The sequence below is a fragment of the Macrotis lagotis genome, chromosome 3 (assembly GCF_037893015.1).
Source record: "Macrotis lagotis isolate mMagLag1 chromosome 3, bilby.v1.9.chrom.fasta, whole genome shotgun sequence".
NCBI classification, from domain to species: Eukaryota; Metazoa; Chordata; class Mammalia; order Peramelemorphia; family Peramelidae; genus Macrotis; species Macrotis lagotis.
Window position 1 is genome coordinate 130,256,806 of NC_133660.1, and position 26,876 is coordinate 130,283,681.

The 26,876-nt window shown below is 38.5% G+C and overlaps 2 protein-coding genes across 2 annotated transcripts in view; one reads left to right on the plus strand and one right to left on the minus strand.

Moving 5' to 3' along the window:
* The window catches only part of MAML3 (mastermind like transcriptional coactivator 3), a 545,688-nt gene extending 537,485 nt beyond the window's left edge, over positions 1-8,203 (plus strand). The window contains exon 5 of the mRNA XM_074229268.1: positions 3,966-8,203. Within this exon, the coding sequence (XP_074085369.1) occupies positions 3,966-4,963 (998 nt within the window). The 3' untranslated portion in view covers positions 4,964-8,203. The remainder of the gene's footprint in view (positions 1-3,965) is intronic.
* Positions 8,204-11,830: 3,627 nt separating this feature from the next.
* MGST2 (microsomal glutathione S-transferase 2) overlaps positions 11,831-26,876 on the minus strand; it is a 36,471-nt gene continuing 21,425 nt past the window's right edge. Inside the window, exons 3-5 of the mRNA XM_074229269.1 lie at positions 16,327-16,397; positions 13,968-14,049; positions 11,831-13,012 (exon numbers count right to left, since the gene is read on the minus strand). Coding sequence (XP_074085370.1) covers positions 12,880-13,012; positions 13,968-14,049; positions 16,327-16,397 — 286 coding nt within the window. The 3' untranslated portion in view covers positions 11,831-12,879. The remainder of the gene's footprint in view (positions 13,013-13,967; positions 14,050-16,326; positions 16,398-26,876) is intronic.

The window sequence follows — 26,876 nt, forward strand, 5'->3', positions numbered from 1 at the left end:
TTTGGCTAAGCCTGTAGTCCTTCCTGAGCTGTTTTTGAGGCATGTCACACATTAATTCCTGAACTCAATGGGTGACCAATTCACATTTGGCAACCTGCTATAGGTCTGAGAGAACACACACGTTCTGCATTCTTAGAAATATCCCTCAAAGGACTTTTTTTTCTCCCTGTACTTCTGGTTCAGGGTCTTTAAATTCACCCCTTGGTGCCTTTTTTGTAATCCCCAATCACATATGATGGATGTGCAGTAAAACTTTACATTGGGCTAAAAAGGCAAGAAAATATTAGGATCTCTTAGCTGTTTGATGCAAGACTGTATGGTACATCTTTTAGATTTTTCCATATTTTTCATGTCTTTGACAAACATTGCTGCTATGCTGATGTTACACATCTGGGAGAATCTCAGATTGATAGATAAACATTGTCCTTCCTGAGAAGGCTGTCAGAAATAGCTCCCAGACTGTTCCTCCTCCATACTTTTAACACTCTTCTTTTCAAAGGACTTAATGACTGTCTTTCTCTCTCTTATTGAGTCCTATGCCCCTCGGCAATGTTATATGCCCATGGGGAAATGGTTATTTTTCACAAATATGAACTCCTCCCGGAGGGAAGATAGAACAGAGGCCTTTTAGGAAACAACTGGCATGTTATTGACTCTGGCTGAATATGGAAGAATTGGCTTTGACATTGGGCTATTAGCCAGAAAACAATAAAATTAAATCGACCACAATTTTTCAGAATAGTACCTGCATGTTCAGCTATAAAAAAGGCTGGTTGGCCAACATACATCCTAATAAAGTGAAGAATAAAGCTAATCTTTAGAGGGACATTTTCTTTAAGCTTGCTTTCTCTGAACATTTAAAATTACTATGGGCATACAAGAAGAATAATAAATAATTCTAATTTCTTTTCACGGGCAAATATGCAGCCGATTTAAAAATAACATTTCTTCTACATGTAGATAGTGCAATTAATTATGCTACAGTTTAAAAAATAGAAGTTGGTTAGGGCTGAGATTCAAAGACCCATTGAAGGGTTTTATAGATTTATAGTATTCTATGGAAACAACCCTGAATTGGATAAAAACAACTGATCTTAAATTGCACACAATTAGTAATAGGACTTGAATTGCACAAAATCAGTAGGCACTTGAAAAGTATCCTTGTCAATGGCCTTGTTTCTAAATTACAAAACCTTAAGGTAGGCCCTTGTATCTGTCTCTAGTACAACCACCCCATATTTATCCAAAGTAGGACTATGAATCAGTCACAGAATGATGGACAAGATGGACCATTTTGTTTTTTCAGTCGATTTAGGATTTTTCAGCTATTTCAATGAACCATTTGTTCCCAGTTAATCAGATTGTCCATGTGGTTGGCACAGTTCTTAGTGTTTGATATCATAAGCCTTCATGGGGAAAAAAATTGGACCAGACCTGTGAGAGCCAGCATACTGTAGACAGTAAGGGATAGACTTTGGATTCTGAGAGTCCTGCATTCGAGTCCTATCTCTGGTTTATACTGAATATATGACCCTAGGCAGGTCAGTTAATCTTTTCCCTAGTCAACTCTTTTAAGACTCTAGATTATAAAGTACTTAGTTATCTACATTGATGGAGAGTTTCTAAATTCTTAGTACCCTAGATTAGAAGTTTTCAGCCTGATTCATTAAAATATACTGGGGAAATGTTTAGCAAAATAAATAAAAAACACAATACAACATAAATAATATTAATTTGTGATTTTCAGAGTAAATATGGACTGGCAGGAATCATTCCCCTACACTGAAGAAAAATAAGGAAATAATTGACACAGTGCTTTGCATATGCTCTTTTATTTATGACAGGTATTATTTATCCCCATTTTTTAAATGAAGAAATTGATTCTCAGAAAGTTTGTTGCCAGAGCTGCTCAAACTCCCACAGTAATTAGGGATCAGAGATAGGATTTGAACCCCCACCTTCTTATATAGTCACATTCTTTACCCAATGCCATCACACATGCCCACAGAGTTGCAGTACATACTGTCACCTAGTGTTGGAACAGAAACTCTTGATTTGCTTTAACATTTTATTTAACCCAGTGATACCTAAAGGAGAAGATAATTTTTAAGGCTCTTACCTGATCTCAATTAGACTTTACTCCCAGAATCCTTTTCATTGCTCAGTTCAGAATGGCCAGATAAACCATAAATCATGATAAAAATTCTATAATTGTATATCTTAAATAAAGTTATTAAATATGGAGACATGTCTGTTGTACAGAAATCAATAAGACAAAAATCCACTCCCCCTCTCAATCAAGGTTCTAGATTTCAAGGTTAGGCTATCCTCTTCTGGTTTCCCATCACTTTTCTAAGGTGGGATAAAATTTTCTTTTTTGTATCTATTGGCTCAAAGGCTGCATTTTCTTTAAATGGACAAGAAAAACTATTTTCCTTTTTCTCATAGACAATCAGTAGCAAAGACATAGAAAAATTCATTGCCACTTCCCTTCCAATCTATCAAAACATGCAGCCCCTTAGTTCACTGCCCTTATTGTCTCCTCTGTTTAAAAATTTCCTGAAAGGTGGCTATGTAGTTCATTTGGACTATATGAATTTGTTAACAGATCTCTGCATTATTAAAACTACATTAGAGATCTATAGAGAAATGGTCATCCCATATCTAAGTGGTGAACTGAGAGTAGAAAATCTGGGAAGTTGCAGAGTGAGTGAGGAATGTTTTGGTGGTTCTAGCCCTTGACCACATTGCTCCAATATGAAGTCAGAACATGTGGAAACTCTACAATTCCCCAAATTCCTGTAGATCAGAAGAACCTCTTAGGAAACAAGAAAAGATGATCTTTAATCCCTCTAAAATTGTTGAGGTCTTAAGGGAAATTAGTTTAATGGTCTTTATTGATAGTATTCTCTGCTGAACCAAGTTCTAGATCACAAATTGAATACATAATATGATCAGCAGGTCCCACTTTAAGGTAACTTGGGAGATGAATGAGTTTCCAAGGAAAATGAAGTTTTCTCGGTGAGAGAAAAAACACATTACATTATAGTCAGAGCATTGATCCTTTCACAAAAAGACATGTCCCCATGCCAAAAAGGTAAATCCAAGATTTTCTTGGGAAATCAAATGTTTCTGGGAATAAATACACTAATTCATTCATCCATTCATTCAGCAATCAGTTATTAAGTTCCTATTATGGAACTCCTTGTTCTAGACACTGATTTAAAAAAAAAAGACCAAAAACAACAAATGTGTCCCCATCCTCAGGGAGCTTAAATTCTATGAGAAGAGGAGGAGAAGCAACTACATAGATAAATAAATGTAGATATAGTGTCCTATTCTTATAGAAAATGTCTTAGAAAACAGTTTGTTTACTTACTGAAAGGGAGAAAAATGTATGGGGGAAATACAGATGAAAACAACTTGAAGAATGATACCAACAGTTCTAAAGGAACCTGAGAGAAAAGTAGCCCTTCAGACAAAATTACTTAACGGGAGAGAAAGACAATTCTGCAAGAACCTCACTGTAAGCAGCCCCCTCCCATGGAAAAGCACTGAATTGCTTATGGTTGAAATGTATTGTATCCCAGGAGCCGATTTATATATGATTGTTTTGAGGACTTGGAAGTTTATTGCTGGAAAACTTAATCAAAGAACTGTTTAGGGACTTTGGAACAATTGTATATTGACTTTATGTTCTCTTTAAATAAATAAATTAATGCATGGGGCAGGGGGTGGGGAACAAAGCTAGATAGGAGAGCATTAACAACTGGGACATCATGGGAAGGAGGAGGTGGTGCTTGTACTAAACCTTGAATGAAAACAAAGATTATAAAGAGGCAGAGATGAGAAGGAAAAGTATTTCAAGTTATAAATGACTTATGTTCTCAGTCTGCTTGTCTTCAGTGTATGGTTTTCTCCAAAAAAAAAAAATGAGTGGTGTGGTCTTTTTCTTTCCCTTGCAGGTTCTCCCCAAGATATAGCAGCTGTGAGAAACCAAGCAGCTCTCCAAAACATGAGAGCTTCCCGGATGATGGCCCAGAGTGCAGGCATGATGGGAATGGGACCTTCCCAGAACCCTGGGGCCATGCCCCCAGCAGCAGCTCAGTCTGAACTTGGAATGGCCCCTTACAGCAACACCTCCACTAACCAACCAGGAATGTACAACATGGGCGCAGGGATGAGCCAGATGCTACAGCACCCGAACCAAAGTGGCATGGGCATGACCCACAGCCAGGCCCAAGGCCCAAGGCAGCCTGCAGCTGCTCAAGGTGTTGGGATGGTGAGTGGATTCAGCCAGAGCATGCTGGTGAACTCAAGCATCCCCCAACAGCATCAACAGATGAAAGGACCAGTAGGACAGGCCTTACCCAGGCCCCAGGGTCCCCCAAGACTTCAGAGCATTATGGGAACTGTCCAACAAGGAGCACAAAACTGGCAGCAGAGGAGCTTACAGGGTATGCCTGGGAGGACTAGTGGAGATCTGGGTCCATTCAACAATGGTACCACTTACTCCATGCAGGCTGGACAGCCTAGACTGACCAAGCAACATTTCCCACAGGGGATGGGCCAGTCAGTCGTGGACACCACTGGCACCGTGAGAGCCCTCAACCCAACAACCATGGGTCGGCAGATGATGACATCCCTTACTGGGCAACAAGGAAACAACCAGACAAGGCAAATGGTGATGCCTGGCATGAGCCAGGGTGTCCCTGGCATGCCTGGATTTAGCCAACCTCCAACCCAGCCGCCATTACAAAGTGGCAACTTTGCCCCAAGCAGCCAGGGCCAGGCTTATGACCGGAATCCAACACAGGATATACCTTATAATTACAGCAATGAAGGAGCTGGGGGTTCTTTCCCCAGCCTTGCAGAGGGTGCTGACCTGGTGGACTCCATCATCAAAGGTGGACCAGGGGATGAATGGATGCAAGAGCTTGATGAGTTATTTGGCAATCCCTAGTCACAGGGGTCCTGAGAGCCAAAACTCCAGTGATTAAAGTTTAAAAAGGAAAAAAAAAGGAAACAGGATGTTATCCCATCCTTGTTTTTTATTTTTTTTTAATCTGTTCAAATTGAGCTGAACTGTAGCAGGCAGATGGTGGAAGTTAAAGGTGGCAATTTCCAGGCACTGTAGGCCACATTTTGCAAAACTTCCACATATAGCAATCTCAACACCATGGCACAAGCCTACTGGGTGTGAGAGAAAACAGACAGAGGGACAGGTTGGAGAAAAAAATCTATATCAGCCTGTGGGCCCACAGGACAACCCTTTCCCTGATCCTAGGGCCCTCTATATGGGGTGAGTTGCCCATCCCCATGAGCTGAAAAGGACTACTATCCAAAGTCAAGGAGTCCCCTGGTCTGTCCAGCCCCAGATCTTCTCAGGCCACCAGAAAAGACAGAGCCTCAGACCATGGGGAGAAACAGCTTCTCACCAAAGCTGCTGAGTGATTGCATAGGCCAGGCCCTGCTGGATCCCAGTTGTGCTGAACTCTGGGGGGAAACAGTTCCAGGTTTAAAGACATGCTACTGTATTGGGAGGGTGGGCACAAACACCAGGGATGTTTTCCTTGGGAGTTTCCCAGAGAACTTAAAAGCCCACTCTCTGTTCCCATGATGAACCTCAAGAATCCTGGAGGCATTGCTGCCTGATACTGCCCAAGGATAGCCAGGGGAGCTTGGAGGAAGAGCAGAAATCTAATGATACCAAGAGAAGAGGAGTCTATCACTGTTGTGACATGTGGTCATGGCCACTGTTAGGTAGCAGGAAGACCACAGTGCTTCCCAAGCTACTGTAGGGTCCAGTTCAGTATGATAAATCTAGAGAGTTTTTCACATTTCTACTTCTGACAGTGTAGCATCTAAAGAGGGGGGTGATGGACAGACATCCACTGGACTCTGGAGATGTCATTCAGGCCCATCTCCTACCCCTATTCCCTACTTTTGCTTCTACTTTTCCTATTTCCTGATGCCCAACTCCCAATCCTTACTCCAACTGCCTAATTCATACAGCTTTTTCTTACTAGTTTTCCAAATGGAGCTACTTCCTTTAACTGAGCCTGGTCATGGTCAAAATGAATGGCAGAAGGAATTCTGCTATGCCACATATTGGAAAGGGATTCTGGCATTTCATGCCTCTAAAATGTATAAAAGTTCACGGTACTACCTGTCTGAACCATGGAAGTCTATCTTATTATTTGGCAGTACTTCTAGGTTATTGGCCCGAAACTCTGACATCACAAATGGAGATGGACCTTGAGAAGGATGATTCTGATCCACTTAGGTCAGTTCACTAAATTGTACCCATGACCTTTTGCTTAGTGTTCAGTCAACAGGGGGGAAATATCATCCCCAACATTGTATTCTGCCAATAACAGTTCTTCCTTGGCAGAATGGAATCAAATTTTCTGAAAGTTTAGGAGGCAAAAATCAACTATATCAAGGCAAAATTTGTTTTTAGAAAGGAGATGTGGTCCCTGTCATTTGAACTAAATACTCCCCACCAAGTCATTCCAGATATTTAATCTTCCCTACATAATTCTCCCAAATGGACCCTGTCCAAAGGCACCAACAATTTAGCTTATGTGTGTTCCTTTATTTCTTGCCAATTCCCCTGCTCCCCCTCCTATCATTTCATCATGCCCTAAGGAAAAAACTAGATAGAACAAGGCAAGAAGAAAAGTTAGTAAAAGAATCTTTGGTCCAAATGTTTCTGGGTCAATCCTTTGCATGTGCTCTAGTTCACCTAGAGCCAGAGCCAATAGCATGGAAACCCACAGATAGCTTTGAAGAAAGAGAGGTATAGACTGACCTAATCTGAGGGGCATTCCAAAGAAAAGAAGTTGGAGTGGAAGACTAGGGTAGGAGGAACTGAGCTGCCAAACCCTGTCCTTGCCTTGCCCCCTAGAAAGGAACCAATGCATGAGTCTGCAAAGAACAACACAGAGGATGTAGAGCTAGTGGGGTGCCATATTGGTGAAAGGGACATGGCAGGAGTTGCTCTGGTTCTCCCAGGAGAACATTGTGGGACTGGACATGAGATCCCTGAAGGTTCAGCTGCATTACCAGGGAAACTCAGAATCGAATTAGACAAAAGCCAAAAAGAAAATCAAATGAACACACACACACAAAAAAAGAAATAGCAAAATAATGAAAGGAAAGGAAGAACACAAAATAGATCCACCTTTTTCTTAGAGGTACAGGAAGCCAACAAATATGCCGATGTCAGGAAGCTAGAGGTGAGTGATGGAGACAGAGGCTCTATCATCTTTGAAAAGCTTCCTCTGAATACTCTGTGCTGGGACCAACTAAACAAGAGGTAGATTTTAATTATTTTTTTTTTACTACGGTGCTGATGTATATGTAATGTCTAAAAAAAAGTTATTTGTAAATATGTTTTTACAATCCTGCAAATATCACTGGGTCTACTATCTGTAAAATATATACATATGAATATATATATACTGTTTGTTTAAAATAGAGTATTTTTATTTCATTCCTTAACTCATCATCACTGCAATGGCATTACACTTCAGACTACATCTGATTACTAATTTGTACTGTATTACCTGATGGCAACTGGCTCCATTCTATTCAGATTTTTCTAGTTTTCTGTTTTTACCTTGTACATTGAGCACTGCATAATTTCCTTCCAAGAACTGTACAGAAGAACTCTGAAATGTAGAGATGAAGTGATGTTGGCAGACCACTTTTAAAGAAAAAGGCAAATAAAAGATTGTTACCTGAACCAATCCGAAGTATCTTTTCTTGGAATAAAAACAACTACCATTTCTGTAGCCCCTTAAGGTTTACAAAATGCTTTCTTCACAGCTACCCTTAAAGGTAAGGAGCAAGAGGATCATTCAGCCCCATTTTACAGATTGGGAAAGTCAATCAGCAATTATGGTGAGGTGAATAAGGCTGTAGCAAGGGAGAACCAGCAACCAGCCCTAGGCCAAGTATCGATAGCCTTGCCATGCTGGTTCTGACACTTATGACCTGGGTGACCTGGAACAAACTTTGGAGAGGCAACATGATATAGTAAATAGAAATTAGACTTGGGGTCAGGAAGACCTGTGTTCAAATCTCACACCTGACACTCAGTAGCTATTATGACCCTTAATCTCAGTTTTTCATCTGTAAAATGAGGAGATTGGATTAGGTGACCTCAAAGGTACCTTTCAGTTCTAAATATATGGTCCAATGATATCAGATATCAAGGACAAGCCACAACAGTTGAATGGGAAGATATATATATATATATATATATATATATATATATATATATATGTATATATATATATATATATATATATATATATATATATGGACATGCAAAAAGAGTCTCATAGGGTAAGAATGGGGGATGTTTGGCATCACTGGAGACTTCCAAAACTCAGACTAGAACAGTAATGTGACTACTCTAATACCAAAAAAATAACATCTAATACGTGGTAGTCAGGATTTTCACTTGGGATTCCAACTTTCCAAATTAGAAAGCAAAGGCCTTACCCTTGGTCTTGGTGGACTTCAATTTGGGAGCCACATGATTTAACTATTTTCATGACTCTTCCCAAAAGTCACTGAAGATGATGAAGGTTGGACTATCTCAAATTTCTTTTGGATCATTATTTAAGAATTTGCCAGGCGTGGGCAGGTAGATGGCACAGCCAGGGTGGCTAGGTGACGCAATGGATAGAGCACCAGCCCTGGAATCAGGAGTACCTGATTTCAAATCCTGCCTCAGACACAATAATTACCTAGCTGTGTGGTCTTGGGCAAGCCACTTAACCCCATTGCCTTTCAAAAACTGAAAGAAAAAAAAAAGAATTTACCAGAACAATGGTTCCCAAACCTTGTGATTTCAATTCAAATTTTTATATTTTTAAATTTATTCCGGTTCTCCTTAAGGAACCACCATTATTGGGGGCAGAATAAGGGAAGAGGGGAAAGTAGCCAGAATGGTAAGTTTCACACTTAAAGCAAGATGCATGAAGCACAAACATAAGTGAAGAGGAGGTCATTGTCTTCTAAAGACAGAGATCCTGAGATAACATCTGCAGAAGGTTACTACGGAGAAGGAATTCTTCTCAGCCCACCATCTTGTAGCTCCCTTTTACTATTCCTAAAGACTAGGTACCTTCTAAACCTAGTGCCTTGGAATAATGCTTCTGTTACCCCATCCTGATTATGACTCTGGAAGTAGCCTTTAAAAGGAATGCAGTTGACTGTGGACAGACAAGAGGGCTGAGTTTCAACTAAATCTAGGGCAAGTAGCAATGTGGGGGTGGGGGAGAATAGGGAAAGAGTCAGAATGCTGGCTTGTCACACATCAGTGAGCCTTTCACAAAGGACTGGAGGGTCCCAGCTACACACACATGTTGGGATGTACAGCTGCAGAGGACATTAAATTGGGCATGCTCTCTGTCACACAGGCTAAATCATCTAAATGAGACAAGAGGGAATGGAAAAATTCAATCAACTCAAGGCAAAAATGGCTGACAGAACCAGCCAAAAATCTGGAGCTCTGGGAAATCTTAGAGTCCCCCTCCCACTTGCCCATTACATTACAGACATGTAGTACTGAAATCTGCTTTGCTCCAAATGCTTCTGTTAATCAGATTAATACATATTTGGTGAAAAATAACATTGTTATACACTGGGCAAATAAAGTACTTTTGCTTCTCAAAGAGATTTCCCATATGCTATCTTATTTGTCCTCAGAGAGTCCCAGGGAAATATATTTAAACCAGCACGTCTGTTTTCATGGGGCATCTGCCTCTGTGTGAAGAAGGCACTTCATTTGTCAATAGGCCAACTGCTATTTTAAATGATCATGGCAAAGATTTTCTGCTCTGGTATGTCGTGTGCTGGCCCATTAACAGGAGGGAGCCACTCTTTGGAAAGTATGCTGGGAAAGGTTTCTCAGCCAAGCCCTGGGGAAAGGCAGTGAGAAACTAGGACCCTTACACCAATTGCCCCTATTTCTAAATTCCAGACTAGCAGGCCAGCTAGAATGGCCAGCACTGGGTCCTCTACCCTCTTTTATGCCTCTGATGCCACCTTCTAGTTTGTTTTTCATTTTTTTTCATAACTCAAATAACATACTTGGTCAGTGGCACTGTATAGTGCCATGCCATAAATATCATTCTCTTCTTCTTTTGATAGAAGAAATCACAGAAGTCACTACTGATTGAATCTCTGAGCTTCTTCTCCCCAGGTCCTCTGCTGGAGAAAGACTTCATCTATCAGAGAGTTCTAGAGCCACTCCGAAGTCCAGACAAAAATCAATACAATCATCTGATTACCTTGAAGATCTGCTCTAAAATCTGGGTTGTGTTCACTTGGGACAATGGGTTTTTTTCATCTAGAAGAGACTATAAAAAAAATTTTTTTTAAGAATAAAAAAGAATTTATTTTTTTTGATGCTTGCAATGTTTTAATCTTGTAAATGACCCAAACAAATGATATTTTTATATCCTTTGCAGAGAGAAATATATATATAGGAGAAATATATTTTTAATAGAAAATACCACCTGCTTTCAAACCAGGAGGAGTTATATAGTCCTAAAAACAAAATGAAGATTGCTCCTTAAAAAAATGCCATCAATTAGAGGAATTTAGAGGAATATGGATTCATAAAATCAAAACTGTCACTGATTTTCCATTTCTCACTAAACAGTTATTTTAACCCTAATTCACAATATGACTATAACCTACCAGTTCCATTTTTTGTGAATTCCAATGTGGTTTATTGGTGAGAGAACTAACCTCTAGTGTCAGTCATGACCCTGGAAAAATGCTAGCTCAGGGACCATCGACAAAGTGCTTAACTTCTAAATCTTTCCAAATCCTAGACTGAAAGCATCCAACTTTTTCCCAATAATCCTGTAAGTATACCGTCTCTCACATTTACAGACAAGGAAGCTGAGGCTCAGAGAGATGAAGTGACCTCATGGTCACACAGTAAGATTCAAGAGCCAGGTTAAAAATCCAAGGCTCTCCTAACACCAAATCCCAAACCCTTTCCCCTACTTACTCAAATATGACAAGTTTATCTAAATAGAGGAAAGAGAAAGGAACAAGCATTTACTAAGTACCTATTATGTTACCTTAATAATAGCACCCACTGTGCTCAGCTCTTTACAAATAATATCCCACTTGATTCTTGCAATAGCCATCTAAGGAAAGTACTATTAGTATCACCATTTTATAGGTATGTACAGTAAGGCAAACAGAGATTAAATGACACGCTCGGGGTCACAGTAAGAGTCCCTGGTCAAATGTGAACTCAGGTCTTCCTGATTCTGAGACCAGCAAGTTGTCTACTTTGCCCTCTAGCTACCCTCGAGAGAATTTGTTGCCTTTGGCTTATTATACTTGGAAATATTAGTAAATGATTTCTAAATTTTCATTTTTTGATGATTTTCTCTAACCCCTCTATTCCATTTGGCATCAACTCAAAATAGAAGCTATAATGGCATCTTAAAAATCATTAATTGAGATTTAATAAAGAACTTAAATGTATGTAATCCAAATCGCTCATTTTGCAAATGAAGAAACTGAGCCCCAGAGAAGGAAAATTACTTGCCATAGTTCACACAGTGTCAAGTCTAAGATTTGAACCTAGATCCTTTAGGTACAAATCTAGTGTTCTTTCCATTGTACTGGGACTTCTCCAAATTCAAAACCACTTACACTAATTCAAAATGTACAGTAGAAATACATATGACATTTTCCAGCTAGAACTCTCCTAGGCAGGTAAGGTGCCTTTCCCATTTTACAGATGCATAAAGAATGTAAGTCACTCAAGGTCAGTAAAATTGATGTTACACTCATTAAGAGGCCTCATTATCTCAATGCACCAACTAACCAGTGGGCATCCACCAGGATCCTCACTGGTTAGGATGTTGCTGTTGTTATTTGTCCTTCATTTTAGAAGAGAGGGGGTACTGTTTTAAGTCACCAGGGCCATCTCCACTCATCCTGATTTACATCTGGCTCCTGGATCCAGATAGTACTGGAGGAGAAAGTAAGGTTGGTGACTTATCATAGCACCCCCTCACTCAAATTCAATTCATGTGCTTGCCATGGCATCACTTCCCTGATGTCATGATCTTCCTTGAGAATGAAGAACAAACATCACTGGTTAGGAATCTGGACTTGCTTTCCCTTGGCTGAAGATGGAGGCAATATTCTCTGTGTTCAATTCCCTAGGTGCATTTTGGAAAATGAGTTGCTGCTTCCTTTCTTTTTTTTAACTTAAGCATATTTTCTTGGTCAAGTTTGTTTTATGCCATTCGGGATGACTCTTTGTCCTGGCTACTCAGGGGTATCTACTTAATCTCCCCCATATACTAGTCATCTGTCCCTTTCTACCATTAATGAAAAAAAAACATTTAACTGCCCAGTTCCATTGGTCAGGAGCTTTGCCTCAGGAGAAGAAATATGAACACACACATACAACACAACAGAACACCACACAATATAGGAAGCATCTGTTGATTAACAAAGTTATTTATATAATTCTCCCCAATGCAAGCACTTTGTCCTTCGGCAGCAATTTCTTTAAAAAAAAAAAAAACAAGGTAATTGTTTTTATAATTTTTAGTTCCATCATACAAGGACACATAAAAGTTCATAGAAAATTAAGCAAGTAATACATCCTGGAAAGGGAGCATCTTTCCAAAGCCACCTCAAGAAAACAAAAGTAAAGATGAACTCTCTGGATCTGTTTCATCCTATTGTAAAAGAAGGAGTTAGATTGCCCTATTTTTCAGCATTATCAAACATGGGCATTTTGTTCTCACTTCTTTTGTTCTATTATTTCCTGGGGTAGAAAAACAACTAGAATTTATTAAAAGGGAGAAAAAATATCTAGAACAGGTGATGTAATTTCTTGAAAATGTTGAAGTCCATGTATTCATCCAGAAGGTTGTTAACAATCCCCACGATCGCCTGGATGACCAACAAAGCCAAAGCTACCAGACTCATCCGGAAGCCTATAATCCTGTTTATAAGGAGAGGGAAAGGGAGAGAAAAGACAAATACAGTGATAAAGGATCATAACAAAAAAAATTAACTGAGGCTTCATCCTGTTTGCCAAATTTAGAGTGCTGAAAACACTTGAACTCCTTCCAGAAAGAACAACATAGCTATATCTAGTTAGCAAGAAGAATGAGTTCAAATTAAGCTGTCTGATAGCCTGCTTCTTTCATATGGCCACCCCCAGATGAGCTTCTTCTCCATCTGAGCCCCATAATTCAACTCCCCCCTATACTACTTGGCAGCCTCAGTGCCACAAGGTCTTTTCCTATAGGAGTAAGGGTCACTGCTTGAAGGTGCATTTCATATTGTTTGTCCTGGGACCAGTTTCTACTGCCCCAGATGTAAAAAATTTTAGGTCCAATTCTGCGGTTTGGGAACAAGCTGAGACTTATAGCTACAGGTCATACCAGAAGAACAATCGGATTCATTGTGGAAAATGCCACATTTTTTATTTCTAAAGTCTTAAAACTTGTTTTGCTATTTAAATTGAAGAGAGAAATTCTCTGCAAAGGTGAATTGGTTATTTAAGTCATTCAAAAGATTATCATGACATAGATACAATTAATGGCAACTTTTAGAAAATCACAAGGGATTTTTGCTAGGTTTTGAAGTACAACAGGCAAAGAAGTGAGAGGAGTTCAATATTTGTGCTTGAGGCCTTCTCCCAAATCCTCTTGATTTATTCTTATGCTTTTCTACCCCAATACTAGTAAAGGCAAGTCAACAAGATGATAGTATTTAACCTAGCAGATAGACTTGTTTCACATAGGAGAAAATCATTTGTACCTCCTGTAATGTGAGCCAAATTGAAGCCTGTAAAACCTTCGTGTTTTTCACTGCCTAGCAACAGGAGTTTGGCCCAACCCTTTCCCTGAAGCTTTCTGCTGCTACCTATAAGGCAAGTTTGAGTCTCTTACCTTTTTTGAGCTGACTCTGAATATCCAAAGAAGTATTTGTGCCGAGCATACATGTATGTTAGGCCCAAAAAGGCAGCTATGCCTGAGGGGAAAAAAATCAGAGTGGAGAAAAACTTACAGCAGTCTTGAAACTGGATGTAATTTTACACTCATCAATCTTTCAAAATAATTCACATCCTAGTAAATAATCTTTCTTCCTTCCCCTTTCATTCCCTCTTTCCTTCTTCCTTCTTTTCTTCCTTTCCTTCTTTCTTCCTTTTTTGTTTTTTCTTTTTCTTTCCTACTCTTTCCCTCTCTCCCTTTTCTTTCTATCCTTCCTTTCTCTTCCTTCATATTAACTTCATATTTGTTTCTCTTTTAATTATTATAAACATTTATTTTCTCACCTTCCCACTGACCCCATTGAATAATTGAACGATTTTTTTTCGCAGGGCAATTGGGTTAAGTGGCTTGCCCAAGGCCACACAGCTAGGTAATTTTAAGTGTCTGAGGTCGGATTTGAACTCAGGTACTCCTGACTCCAGGGCCAGTGCCACCTAGCCTCCCCTATTGAACGATTTTTAAAAAGTAAAAAAAAAAAAATATTCATTATCTAGCAAAACAAATCCCCACGTTGGTCATATCCAAAAACATGTCTTATTCCGTGTTTAAGTTGGATGGCCTCAATTTCCCAGCAATCCATTGGAATTTCCAGATTTCTAGAGCAGTCTGGCTAAGTAACATTTTGGACTGAATCTGTTAACCCTCAACTTTCAAAGTGAAGGGAAATACTTATCCACAATTCTATCAACCTGAAAGGAAGTATTAAAAAGAAAAAAAAATGAATCTAGTCAAAGTGAAGGACTGGAAACCCAGGATTCATGATGTCAACTTGAAAAAACTGCAATCTATTGAAATGAACTTTTTGAACACAAATTCCGTTAGATATCACATCAAGCACTAGAACTGGGAGATAAATACAAAGAATGGAATACTCCTTGCATGAAAGATGCAAGACACAAGAAGTCTAAACTTAATTATGAGTCAGAATAGGTCACCATCACAAGAGAAAAATGAGCTCAAAGAAGAAATGGCCAGATTCTCAGTATCAACAAATGTTTGTTCCTATTTATTCTTCTGGTTATTCAGAAATGCTATTTTGTCAGATGGCATGACCTTTTTCATTTAAGTCTCCAGTGGCAACAGGGTGAGTGAGGATTAAGGGAAAGTATTTCTATGAAATGAATCTCATGCAAAGCTCATTAGTAGTGAGGAAAGTCATAAGCTAGTGATGAATAATAAATGATACTTATGGAGTGCTCTAAGATTTGCAAATTACTTTAGATACATTCCCAACACCACATGCTAGGTGGTGAATAGAACACTGGACCTGGAGTCAGGAAGACTGGAGTTCAAATCCCACCTCCGACACTTCCTAGTTGTAGACTTGACCTTGTCAAGTCATTTAACCCTATTTGCCTCAGTCTCTTGAAAATGACAAACCACTCTGGGATCTATGCCAAGAAAACCCCAATGGGGTCACAAAGAGTCAGACAAGACTGAAACCACTGACCAAGAACAAAAAAAAAAAGGATCTCCCAGTTTTCTAACTGTGCCTCTTACTTGTCCTGCTTGGTACATTGTGAATATTTAATCAAAGCTTTAGCTAATCTAATCTGTGTCCATATGTCCTCCAGGAGACTGTAAACTCTTGAGGGCATGGACTATTTCATTCTGCCTTTTACAGTGCCCAGCTCACAATAGGTACTTTTTTTAATTAGAAAAAAAAGAAGCACTACAAGAAAATTATGGGAGGGAAAGTTAACCAATTGGGAAAAAAAGATATGAAATCTTAAGGAAGAAAATAATTCCTTGAAAACTAGCATTTGTAAGAGAAATAGAATGACACTATAAGACACCAAGAAATAATAAATCTAGGGGAAAAAATAGGAGAGAATCTAAAACATCTCAATAGGTACTTGATAAATGTTTATTGAAATAAAAAAATTTTAATGTTAATTGAGTTTAATTAAATAAAAACATTTATGAAAAGAAGTAACACATAAGATACCTGCAGCCCATACTCTGTTTTAAAGATCTTCATTTTCCAAATATGATGCCAGATGTTCATTATCTAACCTGAATATCTGAGAGAACTGTAAGTCACTAGTGAAATCTGAACTTGCAGTTCACAAAAACTGGAACAAATTCTTGATATCTTGTGGTACATGGAAACAAGGAAAAATTATTCCTCATTTTGCTGGAAGTCATCTTAATGATTTCCAGGGGGTGAAAATTAATAACTATATGATGATTCCAAAAGGTTATAAAATACCATGGCTATCATTTAGGCAGAAATATCACTGTAGTTTTAATTTACCTTGGTTGAAGAACCACCCAGACATCCAGAAGGTGACCAGGAATATGGGATAAAACTCCACACAGTTTTGTCTGCAAAAGGAAAAAAAAAGCACCTGAAGGTTATTTGTGAGTCAACCAAAAGGAACCAGTATAAATGATTCTTTTTGCAGATAAATGTTCAGTTTGTCCCTGGAAAATGAATGGGAGTCATGAAACAAAAGAAGAATCTTTATTCTAAGCAATGTCTGATCTTTTCCAGGAGAGAAAATTCAAGAATGTTTTCATGAAACTATTTACAACCTATTTCTGCTAAGGTCCTTGTCTAAAGTTATGGTGAGGAAGTAACCCTGGTTCTCAAAAGCTATGTCTGCAAACTGTGGGCTCTGGCAAATTTAACCAAGCTAAATAGACCTAGGATGCAAACCTATCAGGAGCCTGTGGAAGCCCATATCTTAGAAGAGAAATAGTCCACTAAGTTCAGAGATTATCACCAGAAAATTAGCTGCCCAGTAATGACTTAGACCATGGCAATTCAGAAAACTGTCATCCCATAGTAAAGAGGTTGCAATCAGTGTTCATGGAGAGGACTGAGAAGGACCTTAGAGATCATGGTTTCTCAAAATCTTGTGTCCTGGATCTGGCTACTTTGGTAAAGCCTATAGATTTCTTCTCATAATAATGTTTTTACAAGCATGAAATAAAATACAGAGGATTTTAAAGGAAATCAAATATGAAATAGAATTATCAGAGTATTTGTGAAAAACAATCCCAGGTCAGGAACCCTTCATCTAGATTAACTTCCCTCATTTTATAGTTGCAAATACTTGACCTTAAAAGGAAAGTGATTTCCTCAAGGTCTCATAGGTAAAAAAATGGAAGAACCAAAAATGGAACTCAGCTCCACTGATTCCAGATAACCCTCCAATTGTTTCAGGCTCCCTCTACTGATGAAATTATAATTACTTCTTCAAATATTGATTGATTTTTATTATCATGATTGATATTGATGATGATGATGTTTGTCCTTTGTTCTCAAAAAAGACCAGAACATCAAGGAGGCAATGCCATGACAAGCTCATGAATCTGATTTGAGTGAAGGGGTATTGTGCTAAGTCACCAGTCTCACTTTCTTGTATCCAGTGGTCATATTTGAACTCAGGTCTGCCAGTGTACCATCTAATAAAAAAAAGTCAGGGTGGCATACTGGTATTACTGTTAGGAGATTCTTGTTTTTGAATACTATCTCTAACTTTTACTAATTGGGTGACCTAATGTCATTTAAACTCTCTGCACTTCTATAGAATGGGAATGACAATAATACTTCTGACACTTTCCCTTATAGAGAAGATAAAATGAGATGATGTAGATAATTTGTTGTTTAGTCATTTCATTGATATCCAACTCTTCAAGAACCCATTTGGAGTTTTCTTGGTAAAGATATTGGAGTGATTTGCTATTTCCTTCTCTAGTTCACTTTACATATAAGGAAACTGAGGCAAACCAGTTAAATGACTTGCCCAGAGTCATGCAGCCAATGAGGTCTGAGGCTGCATGTGAACTCATCAAGATGTGTCTTCCTGATTCCCAGATCTCCATCCATTGTTCCATCTAGCTGCCTCAGATATAGGTAAACCATAAAGCATTATATAAATGCAAACCATAAAGCATTATATAAATGTCTGTTCTTATTCTATTGTGACTACTCTTCTATAAATCAGAAAGTAATACAGTTGATAGTTAATAAATAGTAATGATGCAATAAAAAGAGCACCACTAGCCTTGACAGTAGTTTTACCTTGAAAAAAATCACTTAACCACTTTTAGCCTCATTCTTTATCCATCAAAAATTCCCTAAAAGATTTTTTGTGAGGATCAAATAAAGTTTGTAAAGTATCTCATAACCTTTCTCTTTTCTCTCCCCTTCCCATTCCATTGATTATGACAGACTCCCAATGAGGAAATTCCTCTGCCTCTAAATATTAACAACTTTTCTGCAACTAAGAGTCTTAGAAAGCTGCCTCAGTGAACTATGAGACTAAAATGTCTTCCTGGCATTACAGAGTCAGTGTAAGTCAGGGGCAAGACTAGGACCTAGATCTTCCTGACTCCCAGGTCAGCTTTCCACTATACCACACTATCTCTCTTGTAACTGTAAAGTGCTAAATGAACATACCTAGAGTAAAGCCCTTGGTATAGGGCAATGCAGAAGAGGAAGAGAAGAAAGTTCAGAGTAGCATAACCCCTGTGCAAGGATCAATGGACATGCATTTATCAAGTATTCACTGTGTGTTGGGCATGATGCTAAGAGCTTGGGATACAAAGAGAATATGCAAATGAAAGAAATTGCAATATTAGGTTTAGTTTCTTCATCCTTTCTGCCATCAATCCTTTGCTTTCCATCCTCCTCCCACCACATTAGCTCAACTCTCATTCCCCATTACCTAAACTCTTTACTGCAATCAAATCCCCCCCCTCTAGTTTATCCTTCACTACATTGAGGAAACTTCCTAATGCACAACTCTGGCCATGTCACTCCCACAGCCCTGAGAGAATTGGTGCTAGAAACTGAGAAACAAAGAGGTTTAGCAATTGGTCCTGAGTCACACAACTAGTGAATACCTGGGGTAGGATTTGAACTCAGGTGCCATCTACCTGCCTCTAGGCCGTTGTCCTCAGAAATCTCCTAGACTTCCAATTGCCTAGACTAGTAGTTTCCAACATTTTATTGTTCTGTGATCCCCATTCAAAAAAAAACATACAAAAAAAGTGTTGTGGGTCTCCAAGCTAATTTAATATACAACCATAATACAAGCAACAATAATATTCTTTACAATTACCTACTATTTAAGATGTAATTAAAGAATTTTAGTAGAAGCTGGATAAAGCTCCAGCCCCAGTCAGGAGGACATAGTTCAAATCCAGTCTCACACACTTGGGGAGGACATAGTTCAAATCCAGTCTCACACACTTGGCTGTGTTATCCTAAGCAAGTCAATTAACTTCAATTGCCTCAAAAAAAGGTGTAGAAAGAAGAGGTGGAGGAGGAGAGAGAAGAAAAAAGAAAAGGAGGAGGAGGAGGAAGAAGAAGAGAAGAAAAGGAGAAGGAGGAGGAGGAAAAGAAGAAAGAAGAAGAAAAGAAGAAAAACAAGAAGAAGAATTTTAGTACAAACCCTTTGAACCATTTTCAAGGGGTTTGAGAACCATTAAATGGGAACCACTGCCCTAGAAAACAAAATCTCAACATTCAGAAATAGTATTCTAATCCCTCCATGTTTTGGAACCAACTATTTTTTTCCAATTTTATCTCACACCCATCCCCTCCTACCTCCATCCTAAATGTATTATATGTCCCTTGATATATGTCCCATAACTCTCCACCTCTTCCATCTATACCTGTTGAAACTTCCCTATCATTCTAGGATACAAATGGCATCTCCTCCACAAATCCATCACATCAGAAGCATCTTTCTTTCCCTTTTTCTTATCTTTTATAATATTTAGACTCATTTAGAGTTGGAAGGGAACTTAAACATCATCTAGTCAAATCCCCTTCTCCATTTTACAGAAGAGGAAATTGAGGACCAGAAATATTTAGTGATTTGCCCAAAGTCATACAAGTAGCAGATATGAAATTCAAGCCTAGGTCCCTAGTATGTCTAAGTTTTGTGGAGGTTTTTTTTTTTTTGGTGGGGGTAGTCTAAGTAATTTATTCTGCTTTGCTGGGAGTCTAACACTTTATAAACTATAAAGCCCTATGTAAATATAAGCTATTATATTTATTTCAGCATTTTAAGCTCCATTTAGGCTCACATTTGATTACATAATATAATAGAAAAAGTTCTGGACCTGGAAGCTGTATAAAAATTAATTCAAATTTAGCTTCAAAACTTATTAGATATGTACCCATAGGCAGATCACTTAACCTCTGATTCTCAATTTATTCAAATATATAAAGTACATAACTATAGCTCCTACATCACAGGATTCTATAAATGAGATAATATATAGAAAGCAATTTTGAATGTATGAATACTCACATATGTATATGTGTGTATAAATGTCAGTAAAATAAAAGCTGCTTGAGGGCAGGACTGTTTATTCATCTTTAAATCTTCAGCATTTAACACGGTGCTTTACACAAAGAAGGGACTTGATAAATATATTTGGTGGATTTAATTGATTTTATATATCCCCATCACCTACCAGCATGGTGCCTTTAACATAGCTGGTGTAAATATTTGTTGAATTGAATTGAATTGAATTTTCAGGAACTCAGAGGGAATTCTATTCTTTTTCTTCAAGAACATTCAAACTAAAACTAGCTTCTTCCTTCTTTCCTACTTTTATTTATACTGGATCTAGATCTAGTACACTTCACTTGAGATTTAAAGTATTTAATAAATCAATAATAATAACTCAAGAAACTCTGCTTATTTTCCCCCTTATTCCTTCACAACTCGTGCTTTGCTAAATACCATCTGTAAGTTACTCTTCCCATCTGACTTTGCCTACATATTCACATGCACACTTTTGAGCTCTGCTGAAGGAAATCACCAAACTGTGGTGCTTGAGTACACCACAAATTTATAAAATCAAACTTCACCTTGACCCTCATGGCTCATAGAGATTCTTTTATGCTTCCTTGATTTACTATCTGTTATATGGCCTGAAACAGCTATTTCAAACACTTTTTTCTCTTGTCAAACCTCCATCATCATTCTTCATCCCTTCTTATCAGAACACCTTTTCTCCAATGTTACTGAGAAAATAAAGATCATCTACCAAGAACTTTTTACTGCCTCCCCCATTCTGCACTTCATATGCACTCTCCTCTCCCCACAATGGTAGTCCATTCTTTCTCCTTTTCTTCAGTCTGTAAAGAAGTGGTAGACTTTTTTATTGCCTTCAGGTGCTTATCTCTTTGATCATTCTCTCTCTCTCTCTCTGCCTCTCCCTCTCTCTTTGTCTTTGTCTCTATCTCTATCTCTGTCTCTTTGTCTTACTATCTCTGTCTGTGTCTGTTTCTCTCTCTGTCTCTGTCTCTGTCTCTGTCATACACACATACACACACACACACAGAGAGAGAGAGAGAGAGAGAACTTCAGTGATTCCTTACCTCTCTCTATCTGACTGGCTCCTTTCCATTATATTCAACCTTATCTAGGTCTACCAATTTAATTCATTAAAGATTTTTTTTTTAGTTTAAGTGCCTGCAAGATTCTTTGCTAGGTGCTTTGGATACAAAGACACAAATTAAATAGTCCCTGTCTTCAAGAAGCTTACATTCTACTGAGGGGATGTAGCAAAAATGCAAATATATGCTAATATAAATATCCATCAATTAATTAAATATAAATGAAATAAATAAATATAAATGAAAATAAATTTTCTGTCTATTCCTCCAAGTCTGAAATGCTCCCCCTCCTCCTTTCTGACTGCTGACCTTGCTTCCTTTAATTCCCAACCACAGGAAACCTTCCTCAACTGCTCTTAATTTCATTGCTTTCTCTCTCTTAATTATTTCCCATTTATTCTGTATATAGCTTGTTTTGTGTATATTTGTTTGCATGTTGTGTCCCCATTAGACTGTAAGCTCCTTGAAGACAGGTATTATCTTTTGCTTCTTTCTGTATCCCCCAACACTTAAGCGCAATTGCTGATACATAGTAGACAATAAATATTTACAAATAAATTGATTGCTAAAAAGGTTTTTAAAATAAATAATAAAAACAGATAGAAATACAAAATAATTACAAGAAGACAGCAATTCTAATAAGTGGGTGAGGAAGAGAGAGCTTTTCAGTAGACAATTCCTCTAAATTCAGTGGCTGTTTCCCAGTCATTATCCTCCTCAGCCTCTCTGCACTGTTTAACATTTGTAGATCATCCCCTCTTCCTGGATACTTACTCTTTTCTTGACTTCTTTGACAGTGTTCTCTCATTTCTCCAGTCTATTTGATTGCTCTTCTTTAAACTGCTATATTGAATTATCATTCATCTCCCATCCTCTCCATGTGAGCCTTCTTTTCTCTGCACTCCCATCACTTACCATGGGTTAAAATATGAATTCTATACAAATGATTCCCCAGTCGAATTCATTTCCTGGACCAGTTCTGTATCACCAAAACATGTCAGATATCTCCACCCTGATACCCCATTAACATCTCAAGCTCATTGTGTCCAAAATGAAAACTCATCTTTTCTACTAAACCTACCCCTCCCCCAAAGTTTCCTACATCTGCTAAGGCTAACCTTCTAGTCACACTCAAGTTCACAATCCCAAAGTCATTCTTGAATCTTCCTTTCTCTCACCCCTCTCCCCACTCTCCAATAATTTGTCAAGTTTTATAGAAATTTCGCATATGGTCTAGCAGCTAGGATTCCTCTTTTTCATCCAGGAGGCCCGGGTTCAATTCCCAGTATGGGTAAGTAATTCTTTCAGTCTTCTTCAAAAATGAAGGACAAATATTATAAAACATTATAAGCTTCATTGATTTTCCTTCTTTAATAGCTCATGAATCCACCCTTTTCTCTCTCAATTCCTTTACCCACTACCATTGTTAAGGACCTCCTAATAACCTCCTCTTTGGTACCTAGATGCTCAATCTCTCCCCTCCCCATTCCACACAGTAGTAAGAACAACCTCCTAAGTCCAACCATGTTACATACTCCTTATTTCTTTGCCTCTAGGATCAAATACACATGCTTCAGTCTGGCATTTAAAACCTTTCTCAATGTGGTTTACTCATATCTACTTCACATGCACGTCATGACATCACCTCTCTGATATCTTCTTCGAGAATGAAAGATAAACATCATCAATCAATGTGACTCTAGACAACTTTTCCAGGTTTACTCTATTATTCTACATTCTAGACACTGGACTACAAACTCTTCCTCAAATTTGATATTATATTTCCCGCATCCTTACCATGTATGGGGCATGCTTTTTTTTTCCTTTTTCCTTTTTAATTGTTTTCAGTCATGTCTGACTTCTTATAATTCCTTTTGGGGTTTTCATGGAAAAGATACTGAAATGATTTGTCATTTCTTTTTCCAGTTCAGTTGACAGAAGAGGAAACTGAGACAAATAGGGTTCAGTGACTTATCAGGTTCACATAGCTAGAAAGTATCTGAGACCAGATTTGAACTCTTCCTGACTCTAGACCTGGTACTCTAACAATACTTATCTACCTGACTGCTCTTTGCCTTTCCAAATCCTTTATTCAAGATTGAGGTCAGTTATCACCTTGCCTAAAAGACCTAACCTGATTCCCCATGCCCCCCAGCTCCAGTATTTGGTTCTTTTTCCTTGATTACTATGTTTTTACTTGTGTGTACAAGTACACACAGCTAGTAAGTATATAAAGACCCTGGTATCCTTGAAATGTCTTGAAAAATGAGTCATGACTCCAGTAAGCTGGACATCCAGTGTCAAATTATAGGAAACCAGAAAGTTGAAATCTCTATCATCAAAAGGAACTTCCAAATTGATGAGATTATAGATCCATTAAAATACTGAATATATCATGTCACAGACTGTCAGGAAAATCAAAGTTCCTTCAGGAGAGGGACTTGTTTCTTTTTTTCCTTTGGATTCCCAACATCTAACATAGAGTTTTGCATCTAGTAAATACTTGATATATATTTGTTGAGATAAAACTGACATTTAAAAATCAATCCTCACCAATACTTCTCTGAGAAAATAAGATTACATTTTTCATATCCATTTAATAGAAGAAAAAATTGGGTCCTGAGAGTACAAGCTGCCAGGTGTTCCCCTCTCTGTCCTCAATATAACAATGATAGAAAAAAAAAGGCTAATGCTCCAGTTTCCTGGCTCCCAATTCCTGAACCTAACTTCAGTTCAAGTTGTCCCTATTCATAGAATATTCCGGAAGATTTGATGCTATTTTAAGTAAGAGGGAAGAAATCTTTTGAAACTATAATTAATTCATTGGCACCTAGCAAAGGAAAAAGATGAATTAGATTTACCCTCCCTCTCCCTCCTTTGGCTTAGTTGGCTGAACTCTTTTTTGACAATATCCTAACCAGAAAGAACAGTAATGTAATTTTTAATGAGATCTTGAGTAGATATGAGTGGAAGAATTCTTTCCACAGGCTTAGGAAGTGTCTCTCCCCCTTCCTTAAAACTGGAGGAGGGGCCAGCTAGGTGGCACCATCCTTGGAGTCAGGAGGACCTGTGTTCAAATCCAGCCTCAGACACTTAATAATTAACTAGTTGTGTGACCTTGGGTAAGTCACTTAACCCCATTGCCTTGCAAAACAACCACAAAAAAAAAAAACTGGAGGAAACCTGATGGCTCTTAAGGTTATATAATGGATCCACCAGCAGGGTCCAAGCTAGGAGCTACCATCAGCCATGTATGGGGATATATAAAATAAAGTAAGCCCTCATCTGGTGAGGAACTCATCCCAAGCTCCAGTTTGATAGCTTCTGATTTTAACTAATTAGTCTCGTTAGCTAAGCTGTACTATTTCTCTCCACAGGAAGGCTACAAGAACTGCAAGTACCTTCTGATTTTAGTGTCTGTGGCAAAGTCTTACCACCCCACCCTTGTGATGACCATTTCTTATAAGGCTCAGACTATGCCAGATTAATTCTAATGATTACAATCTGTTCTTTTTAAAAAAAAATTTTAATAAACCAATGAAGCATCATCCTCTGTCATTTTACAGAGAACATATGAGAAGTCTAACCTAACTCAATTAGCTTGGATCTCACCTCAGAAAAAACTGCAGTTACCAATTCCATCTCTTTCTAAAGCTGTTCAGGGATTAAAGGATCCCTGTTGTATGGAAAATTACAAACTCCAGGTTTGCCTGTATTGTTAGAGGCAAAGACCAATGGGAATTTCTGTTGCAAAAACAGACAATTTAAATATCACACCATATACCCCTACTGCACCATCCTATCCTCCTGAGGCAATCAACATATGATAGAGAGTTAGACATTTAATATAAGCCAAGGAATTTGTTACAATTCCATTTTTGTTGTTCAGTCGTGTCTGAATTTTTGTGACCCCATTTGGGTTTTTTTGACAAATATACTAAAATGGTTTTGCCATTTCCTTCTCCAGTTCATTAAACAGATGAGGAAACTGAGGCAAACAGGGTTAAGTGACTGGCCCAAGGTCACCCAGCTAGTAAGTATCTGAGGTCAGATTTGAACTCAAGAAGATGAGTTTCCTGATTCCAGGCCCAGTGCTCTATGTTCTGGACCACTACAAGCTAACATCTCAACAAGACGAGTCAGTAAGAGAAAGCAACCGAGTTGTGAATTCAGGGGACCAGTATTCAAATCTCAGCTCAGTTACTTATTACCTATAACACCCTAGGCAAACTCTTCACCTCCTTGGGCCTCTGGTTCCTCATTTGTAAAATGTGATTCTGGCTTCTGGTTATAAAATCTATGAACTTGCTCAACTAGCCTAGTACAGACTACAGTCAATGTTCAATCTTATCCAGTGTCTATAAGGAGTCATATAAATGAATACACAAAAGCACCAGTGGACAGTGGAGACGGGGGGGGGGGGGGGGCCGCATAGTGAAAGTTGGAAATTATCCAAAAGGTCACAAGAATGGGCACACCTGAAGTTCAGGGACCTGAAGGAAAGGCTCAAGCAAGGTATTAAATGTCTCCAGTACAGCATTATCCTGCAAGAGTTCAGGAACCATTGGACATGAGATGATGAAGAGTGGACATCAGAGGGACCTCAGAAGCCATCCAGTCCAAGTTGCAATTGACCTGACGGGGTGGCCAGGGGACCCCAGAGTCCTCCAGTTCTTGAACCAAGTCAGGAACTTATGAGTGGCATCTCCCATCCCTAACAGTCCTCAGGACACTACAGCGCCTGCCAAGGCAGAATGTCAGATGTTGCCACCTACTGCCTCCCAATGACCAGCTTTGGTCCTCTCATCCCTCTCTAACTCCCACCAACACCTCCTACCTTCTGACTCCCAATCCCAATGTGATACTTCCTCCTATTCCTTTTCTCTTATGAGTCTCTCTTCCAGGATCTCACAGGACAAAATAAAAACTCAAATGCCACCTTCTTCAGAAGGCATTTTCTAGTCCCACTCAGCTGCTAGAGCAGAGGTACTTTATCTGTATTCTCCTTGGGAATCTGTGGATAAGCAAAAGAAAATTACAGCCTAACTTTCACTGACTTCTAATTGAAATTTAGTTTTGTATCAATTATCAATTTACTTGCAAATAAAAACATTGTTTTGAGAAGAGGTCTGTGGACTTCACCCAATTGGCAAGGAAGGGGTCAGGACATTAAAAAAAAAAGGCACGAACCTTTGTGATCAAACCTTCCTGTTTAACATTACATCCAGCTACCAGGTATGTGTTTTGAATATATTTTCATTTTGTGTCCTTTCCCCATTAAAATGTGATCTTTTATAGGGTCCAGACTGATTTTGCCTTTCATTGTATCCTCAGAACTTAGCACAGATTCAAACATGTTGTAAGTGCTTTAGTTGATTGATTGATTGATATTAACTAAACAAGGCCTCCAGTTTTTGGTTTTTGTTTCATGATGT